Genomic DNA, 9,454 nt, shown 5'->3' with positions numbered 1-9,454 from the left:
CACCCGATCATCAGCATAGCACACTGCAGCCCAGAACTCCTGGACTCAAGCGATCCTCTGGGCTCAGCCTACCGAGTAGCTGGGATTACAGGTATGTACCACCCCGCCTGGCCTGTGAGCGTTACTGGCTCCCCTGGAAGGACAAATCTGGTGTGGACACCTAGGGTTGCCTGGGGGAAAGGGCACTGCAGCGATCCAGGGGGACTTCAGAGCTGCCTTCAAGCAGGGCTTCAAAGACAACCTTCCTACCCGAGGGAAGATCTGTGCCCCTCCCTGCTCTTCAATAAACAGTTCTTGCTTGTGGGAAAACCAGTCCAGCCTGTTTCCTTCTTTTCTCCTCCATTTTTCTAACATCTCCTAAAAACTCCATCACCTTTACACACATGGCCTGGTTATCCAGCAAGCATTCAATACATGTTTGGGGGAAGTGGAGGTATGGCTCAAGAGACAAGAGTGCCAACCTTGAATGAAAAAGCTAAGTGTAAAATACGAGGCCCTGAGTTCAACCCCCCAGTAACAGAACAACAGCACATTGAAGGAGGAGGGGACACACACACCCTGGTCCAACACACACACACACACACACACACACCCTGGTCCAGCCAGCCCATTGAGGGCAAAAGTGAAGTCTGAAGAGAGGTCAAGTTGCTATCAGAAAGCCACTAAACCCCAGCCTTAACCCATTTTTTTTTCTTTTTGTTGGTTGAGGGGCTTGAACTCTGGGCTAGGGCACTGTCCCTCAGCTCTTCAGCTCAAGGCAAGCACTCTACCACTTGAGCCACAGTGCCACTTCTGGTTTTCTGATGGTTAATTGAAGATGTGTCTGGCAGACTTTCCTTGCTTGGACTGGCTTTGACCTGCGATCCTCAGATCTCAGCCTTCTGAGTAGCTAGGATTACGGGCATGAGCCACCAGCACACGGCTTTTTGTTTTTTAGAATTTATTATTATAGAAGTGATATACAGAGAGGTTATATTTACAAGTGTCAGGTAATGAGTACATTTCCTTTTGTACAGTTTTTATCTGTTCCCTCATTCTTTCCCAATCCCTCCCTCCCATCTCCACCCACTTTCATCAATGTCCTGTGTGATTTACTTTTTCACTCTTTTTCTTTGGATTCTGTGCCCTCCCTGCCCCCTTGTTTGATTTCTTAGTGTCATGGGGTACTCAGCCAGAAATATTTCTAATTGATTATGAACTGAACTCTCATGGGCACCAGTGGTTCATACCTGTAATCTTAGCTACTCAGGAGACTGAGATTTGAGGATCATCATTTGAAGCCTGCCAGGGCAGAAAAGTCTGTGAGACTCATTTCCAATGAACCAACAAAAAGTGTAATCTTTTGCTAGTGTAATCTTTAGCAAAAAAAAGCTAAGGGATGATGCTTAGGCCCTGAGTTTAAACCCCAGCACTGGCACAAAATAAAGTAAAATATAAACAACTGAACTGAACACCCAGGAATTGGACAGATGCTCATCTAACAAGATAGATTCACATAGTACACAGGGCTGGCCAAAGGCTCAGGGAAAGCTTTTTGTCTTGATTGTAAACAATCTTGTCTCCCCCTCCCCAGCCCCCCTCTCCTACTTCTCTCCAGACAGTTCTAGAACAATTGGGAGAGGGGCAGCTGAGTGCACCCCACCCTCTCCCCTAATCCCAGTCAGTTGATGTGCTAAGATTATTTGACACCACCCACTTTGCCTCTGACTTACTATTTTAAACCAAATACCATTTTCCAAAATCCAAACCCTATCCATTTTGGACCAGTTGGTTTAATCCCAGAGACAGAAGCTGTAATAACCCAGACCTGGTGTGTCTGGAAAAATCTTGGTGTCTATAAAGAGCTTCGGAGAAATAAGGCGGGGAGGGAGCGGAAAGAAAAAGAGGGAAGAGGAAGAGAAAGCAGGAAGGCATTATTTGGAGCAAGGTCAGCCAGCCCAGCTGGAAAAGGCAATAGACTTGGGGAAAGCCAAAAGTACCACTTAGCCAGATTGCCAGATCTTGAGCAAGCTATTGTATAATTACCACCCCAAATGGAAAGAAAGAAAAGACAAAAATTGGGACATATTTTTGGTCTTGCTCAGGAGCCCAGAACATGCTCATAACTCCAGGAATCTCTGCTCTTCCCTGCAGATGGAAAATATGATCCATGAGAATGAACTTGAACATTGGAGTATGTGTCTCTTTGCCTGGCCTTGTAATGGGGACAGGATGCTGAGCTTCGTCTCACCTCGTGACTGCTTCCCAGAGACCCTGTGCTCCGAGCACCTAACTCCTTTTGATGGTCAAAATAATAAGATGGTGGCTTCAGAGTCAAACTCCAGAAAGTGCATTTATTGACATCTGCCCTGGGCTACACAAAGCCTGTAAGTAAGAACAAAGCAGATACATAGGGAAGCAAAACATCATTGACAACACAATGTAATTATGTATGTGGGGGATGCTCTTTCCAGGCTTCATAAAGGAACCATGAAGCCAGGTGCCAGTGACTCACACCTGTAATCTTAGCTACTCAGGAGACTGAGGGAGGGTCACAGTTTGAAGCCAGCCTGGGCAGGAAACTCCATGAGACTTATCTCCAATAAACTACTCAAAAAAGCTAGAAGTGGCACTGTGGCTCAAGTGGTAGAGTGCTCACCTTGAGCAAAAGAAGCTCAGAGACAGCACCCAGGCCTGTGGGGAGGGGGGGCGGGGAGAAGGAGGAGGAACTATGATTGTAAAAGGCAACTCAGAAGATATTCTTGAGGGGCTGGGAAGGTGGCTCAGCGGTAGAGCGCTTGCCTTGCATGCCTGAGGCCCTGGGTTCAATTCCTTAACACCACATAAGCAGAAAAAAAAAAAAAGCCAGAAGTGGCGCTGTGGCTCAAGTGGTAGAGCGCTAGCCTTGAGCTGAAGAGCTGAGGGACAGCGCCCAGGCCCAGAATTCAGGCCCATGACCAGACCAAAAAAAAAAAAAAAAAAAAACACCTTCTGGGGCTGGGAATGTGGCTCAGTGGTAGAGTATTTGCCTAATATGAATGAAGCCCTGGGTTCCATTCCTCAGTACCACATAAACAGAAAAAGCCAAAAGTGGTACTGTGGCTCAAGTAGTAGACTGCTAGCCTTGAGCAAAAAAAAGCTCAGGAACAGTGCCCAGGCCCTGAGTTCAAGTCCCAGGACTGGCCAAAAAAATTTACCTTTTGGTCAGGTGTCACTAATCCTAGCTAATCCAGAAGTTGAGATCTGAAGATTGCAATTCAAAGTCAGGCCAGGCAGGAAATTCTTTGAGACTCTTACCTCCAATTAATCACCCAAAATCCAAGTGTGGCTCAAGTGGTTGAGCGCTAGCCTTGAGTACAAACGCTCAAGGACAGTGCCCAGGGCCCAGGTCCTGAGTTCAAGCCTAGGATCAATACACACACACACACACATGCACTAACCCTACCCTCCTCTCCCTCCCACCTCTGCCGCCAAAAAAAAAGCCCACATCCCTTGACTTGTGTGCTATCTCTGTGTCCCTGAGGGCATACCACAGAAAACCCTGAGTTGTCACCACCAGTCCTGTGGCACGCCCAGGATCCCTGGGAACCAGATAGGCTTACCTATGACCGTGAGCTGAGCAACCTGGGACTTCGCAGCCCCAGCATCACTCTGTGCCTTACAAAAGTACTCTCCAGCCTGGTCCTGCTGCAGATCTCTCAGTACCAGCTTGCTCTCGTGCTTGTAGAGGGATGGATCCAGTAGCGTGTCATTGTGATACCTGCAAGAATGGAGAGGTCAAGTCTGAGCAAGCTGCACATGTTGGGGGGGGGGTGGAGGGTATCCATGGGGACAGTGCCAGGACCAAATAGCTAGGAAGATGGGTGGAGGATGAGTTCCTGCAGATCTCAGCACCACTTGTGACATGGCTCACCTAAGAATATGGATTGCACTGGGAGTGGAGTAATTGGGTCTCCCTAGTCCTCTCCCCGCCCCCCACACACACTTAACTGGCTGTGCATCCTTGGATGTATCATCTCACCTCTCTGGTTTACAAAACAACAGGAATGAAGCCAGGTAGTGGGTCTATGCCTGTAATCCTAGCTACTCAGGAGGCTAAGATCTATAGGATTGAGGTTCAAAGTCAGTGCAGGCAGAAAAGTTTGCTTGACTCTATCTCCAAAATAACTATGGAAAAGCAGGACTGGCGAAGCACTGTCTCACACCAGTAATCCTACTACTCAGATGCTGAGATCTGAGGATCACAGTTCAAAGCCAGACTTGGGCAGGAAAGTCCCTGAGACTCTTATCTCTAATTAACCACAAAAAAGCTGGAAGTGGAGCTGTGGCTCAAGTGATAGAGCACCAGCCTTGAATATAAAAGCTGAGGGACAGTGTCTAAGCCTTGAATTCAAGCCCCAAGGACTAGCATTAAAAATAAAAATTTAAAAAGGCAGGCTTAGCCAGGTATTGGTGGCTCTTGCCTATAACCCTACCTACTTAGAAGGCTGAGATCTGAGGACCACAGGACAAAGCCAGCCCATGTAGGAAAGTCTGTGAGACTCTTACCTCCAATTAACCACCAGAAAATCATAAGTGGAACTGTGACTCAAACTGGTAGAACACCAGCCTTGAACAAAAAAAAAAGCTCAGGGACAGCTGGGCACCAGTGGCTCACGTCTGTAATCCCAGCTACTCAGGAGACTGAGATTTGAGGATCACAGTTCAAAGCCAGCCCGGGCAGGGAAGTCTGTGAGACTCTTATCTCCAGCAAACCACCAGAAAACCGGAGGCGCTGTGGCTCAAGTGGTAGAGCACTAGCCTTGAGCTGAAGAGCTGAGGGACAGTGCCTAGGCCCAGAGTTCAAGCCCCACAACTGACCTTCCCCCCACCAAAAAAAAGAAAAAAGAAAAAGAAAGCTCAGGGACAGAACTTAGTCCCTGAGTTCAAGCCCCATGACCGACCGGAAAAAAAAAAAAAGCAGGACTCATAGCACTGGGGTATTCTGGCCTTGTCTGTCTTTGATACAGAAGCATGAAAACTATAGAAATCTTGTTCTGTGTGTGCAGGTCAGATCCCTGTGAGCAGAGATAGTCTGGAAGACCCCAGCATTGAGATGCCAGTGTGCTTACTGGTATAGTTTGGGCAGCCTCTACCCAGGAATCCCCATTTACAATTGAGCATATACAGGCCACACCCCAGGGCCTGACTGCTAACACTTGTCTGTTGGTTATTATTATTATTATTATTTAGACTCAGTGGAAGCAAGCTGATTTCCAAGAAGAGAATTGAGCAGGGCGGCTGGCAGCATACACACCAGAAGTACTTGTCTGGACTGGGCTTGCCCGTGGCCTTGCAGCACAGGGAAACACTCTGCCCGGATCTCCGTGCTTTGCTCGCAGGGTTCATCACAATGTAGGGAGTTTCTGCGACAGAAGATGGGAAACATTTATTTATTTGTGCTTTGGTTATTTGTTTGTTTAATAACAGGTTCTGTAGAGTTGTTCTCTCAGGTATTTGTTGGTGCTTAAGTTGAATAGCTTCACCCTACTCTGAGTGTTTCCTTTCCTTTCTTTCCCTTTCCCTTTCCTTTCCTTTCTTTTCCTTTTCTTCTTTTCTTTCCTTTCTTCCTTCCTTCCTTCCTCTCCCTTTCTTTCTTCTTCTTTCTTTTCTTCCTTCCTTCCTTTCTCCCTTCCCTCCTTCCTTCCATCCTTCCCCCCCTCTTTCTTTTCTTTTTTATGCCAATATTGAGGCTTGAACTCAAGGCATTGCACTGTGGCTTGGCTTTTTTTTTAACTCAAGGCTGGTGCTTTACCACTTAAACCACATCTCCACTTCCACCTTTTCTTTATTTCTTTTTTTTTGAGGGGGAGGGGGTTGTTAATTGGAGGTAAGACTCTCACAGACTTTCCTGTCTTGACTGGCTTCAAATCTCAATCCTCAGATCTCAGCCTCCTGAATTGCTAGGATTATAGATGTGAGCTGTGGGTGCCCAGTTTGAGCTTGTTTCTAGAGGAACTAGATTGGAATAGAGTTTTCCCCATCACACCTTATCTCAGAACCTGTTTGTGGGGCTTCTCAGGCATAAACTGAGTGGCACAATGGAGAATCCAAGAAACCTTGTGTCAGCCATGATTCCTGGGACAGAAATGGCTGTTTGAATAATGTCATATTCACATTTGATTGTTCCCAGCAGAGTTTTTGGCCAGTCAGTGCCAGTTTGAGCTCCCAACCCCCCTCTCTCCATGATCTCCAAACCTCCTACAGATAAGTTGACAGCAAGGGACCAGGGGGAAGTAGTGGCTCATGCTTGTAATCCTAGCTACTCAGAAGGCTGAAATCTAAGGATTATAGTTCAAAGCCCCAAGCAGGAAAGTCAGTGCTATTCTAATTGCCAATGAACCAGCAAAAAAGCTGAAGGTGGAGATGTGTTTCAAGTGGTAAAGCATCAGCCTTGAGCAAGAAAGCTATGGGAAAGCATCTAGCACACACGTATGCACACAAGTGTACACACACATACACAAAGTGACTAAGGAAGAGCTCATCCTTTAGGGAGCCAGACCTATCAATATATGGGGGAAAAACACGCCATACAAAATATATACAGCAAGTGCAAAGGCCCAGAGACAGCTATATTTGCAGAAAAGTTAGGAGGCATTGTGGCTGGAGTAGAGTGGCTGGGGGGAATGTAGGAACAATGAGGGAGCCCCCAATGATCTAGGGCCTATGGACGATAGTAAAGATTTGGGTTTTCTTGGCCTAAGCTGAGAAAGCTAGCACTGAGCACACCACAGAGTTACCTGCCCTGTTGAATTCTGCGTTGACAGTGGCTGTCTTCAGGCTGGTCTTTGGCATGGTGAGCACAATGGGGGCAAACTTGACCTTGGTGACCTTCAGGAGGCTTTTGCCATCTGGACACAAGCCGGGGACTTGGAACCTGCCATCACTGTCTGTCCGGGTGAGCATCTTGGGTGTCTTGGTCAGCAGGTAGACAGTAGCCCCTGAGGCAGGGGCCCCCCCAGGGAGGGAGATAACCCCATGAAGCATGAAATCCTGGCACATGCAGGCGTCACAGTCAGCATTCGCCTGCCCCATGGAGCAGGTCAGGTCACATGCTGTTTGGACAAAGAGCCACGTCAGCTAGGTTTTATGGATTCTGACCCAGTCTTCCAACCCACGTTCCAGACTTCACATCCTCTCCCTTCCATCCTCAAGCCTTTGTAACCCTCCCTTGCTTGCCTGGGTGACTAATTCCTGCCCATCCATCCAACTTAGCTCAGGATACCTCCTCCAGCAGGTCTTCCTGGATTTCTCCAAGCTACGATCTCTGACCCAGCTCTGTGTTCCTATGTACCCTCATTATTTCCCATCACAGCCTCTGATGATACATGCTGAATTAAGACTAGGTGAGAGTGAATAATCGGATTCAGGCTAACCCTCTAACCCACCACCCTTCCTTGTCCAGTGACAGGAGGGAGCAGGGTACCTCTGCAGGCCTGGCTCACGCAGAGCTGGCCCTCTTCGGTGGCCTCAGTGCACATTGACACGGTCTCTGCCAGGCAGGTGCGTGTGCGGGTCTGGACTCCGGTGTGACCACAGGCCGCTGAGCACTTGGTCCAGGGAGACCAAGGGCTCCAGATGCGCTCCGTGTCTCCACGCAGGGACCCTGAAAAGTGGGATTGACAGAGAGATGTGGCTTCCTTTCCCTCCTTAGGGGACTGGGTAGGGAAGTCTGAGCCAGAAGCTGGGGAGGAGAGACAGGATTTCCATTTCCATCATGGATGACACTGAGAGTTATCTTTATCTCAGTGATCCTCCCCCAAATAGAGAAGTCCAGAGCTACCAGAAGCAGCATCGACTCTAGACACTATGTGGAAAAGAACTTTTTGGGTGAGGATGGGAAGGAAAGACTGGGAGAGAGCGAGGGAAGGAGTAATAACCAAAAAGAAATGTATTCGTCACCTGACTTATGTAATTGTAACCGCTCTGTACATCACCTTTACAATCACAATATTTTTTTTTAAAGGAGAAGCAGAGTCTCTAATTTGCACAAAGGAAGATAGACACTAGTGGCTCATTGCCTACAATCCTAAATATACAGGAGGCTGAGATCTGAGGATTGAGATTCAAGGCCAACCTAGACTAAAATGTTTAGGGAGAGTCAACAGGCACCTGTGGCTCATGTCTATAATCCTAGCTACTCAGGAGGCTGAGATCTGAGGACTGAGGTTCAAAGCCAGCACAGGCAGGAAAGTCCAGGAGACTCTTATCTCCAATAAACCACTAGAAAACTGGAAGTGGCACTGTGGCTCACACAGTAGAGTGCTTGCCTTGAGATGAAGAACTGAGGGACAGTGCCCAAGCCCAGAGTTCAAGCCCATGACCAAAAAAAACAAAACAAAAACAGTTTATAAGACTCTTATCTCTCATTAGCCACCAAAAAGACAGAAGTGGAGCTGTGGCTCAGTGGTAGAGCACTAACCTTGAAGGAAAAAGCTAAGCAAGAGTAAAAGGCCCTGAATTCAAACCTCAGTGCTAACACACACACACACACACACACACACAGAACCTATGAAGATTTACTATTACCTCTGTTTTACTTGTGAGAAATCTGAAGTTATGGGAGCTTGAGAAAACATGTCTAATCTAAGAACACAGTAGGATGTACAGTAGAATGGAGATTCGAACCCCAACAGCTCGGCCCCATCCAGATTCTGTGGCCCTTCCAACCGCCTTACTCCAACTCAGCACAGCAGGCTGGCAGAGAGAACCCATAAAGGCTCACAGTCTAAGGATACTACTTGGGTTTCTTTTGTTTTTTTCTTTCTTTCTTTTTTTGTCAGCCCTAGGGCTTGAACTCAGGGCCTAGGCAATGTCCCTGAGCTTCTTTTGCTCAAGGCTAGCACTCTACCACTTAAGCCACAGTGCCACTTCTGGCTTTTTCTGTTTATGTGGTACTGAGGAACTGAGCCCAGGGCTTCATGCATGTTAGGCAAGCACTCTACCATTAAGCCACATTCCCAGTCCTCCTCTTCTTCCTCCTCTTCCTTCTCCCCTCCTCTTCTTCCCCCTTCCTCCACTTTTCCTCTCCTCCTCCTCCTCCCCCATCCTCCTCCTCCCCCATCCTCCTCCTCTTCCTGCTCTTCTTCTTCCTCTTCCTCCTCCTCCTCCTCCTCCTCTTCTGCTCCTCCTCTCCTCCTCCTCCTCCCCCTTCCTCCTCCTATCCTCCTCCCCCTCCCTCCTCCTCTTCCTCCTCCTCCTCCTTCCTCTTCGTGTACTAGTCCTGGGGCTTGAACTCGAATCCTGGGCATTGTTGTCCCTGAGCTCTTTTGCTCAAGACTAGCACCCTACCACTTGTGCCATATTTCTACTTTCTTTTTTTTTTGGGGGGGGGAGTACGGTCGTGGGGCCTGAACTCTGGGCCTGGGCGCTGTCCCTCAGCTCTTCAGCTCAAGGCTAGCGCTCTACCACTTGAGCCACAGCACCACTTCCGGCT

The 9,454-nt window shown here is 48.1% G+C and overlaps 1 protein-coding gene across 1 annotated transcript; it reads right to left on the bottom strand.

The window, feature by feature from the left end:
• Nucleotides 1-2,353: 2,353 nt before the first annotated feature.
• Nucleotides 2,354-7,639, bottom strand: LOC105980928 (cartilage intermediate layer protein 1-like). The gene is made up of 5 exons (XM_013009915.1): nucleotides 7,445-7,639; nucleotides 6,759-7,073; nucleotides 5,276-5,384; nucleotides 3,582-3,739; nucleotides 2,354-2,364 (listed from the first exon to the last, which is right to left on the bottom strand). Exons 1-5 carry the CDS (start codon nucleotides 7,497-7,499, stop codon nucleotides 2,354-2,356), a joined length of 648 nt encoding a protein of 215 aa, XP_012865369.1. The 5' UTR covers nucleotides 7,500-7,639.
• Nucleotides 7,640-9,454: the final 1,815 nt, after the last annotated feature.

This window comes from Dipodomys ordii, unplaced genomic scaffold (assembly GCF_000151885.1).
Source record: "Dipodomys ordii isolate 6190 unplaced genomic scaffold, Dord_2.0 Scaffold11, whole genome shotgun sequence".
In the NCBI taxonomy this organism is placed as follows: domain Eukaryota; kingdom Metazoa; phylum Chordata; class Mammalia; order Rodentia; family Heteromyidae; genus Dipodomys; species Dipodomys ordii.
The sequence above is the reverse complement of the archived record's forward strand: the minus strand, read 5'-3'. Positions and strand labels throughout refer to the sequence as shown.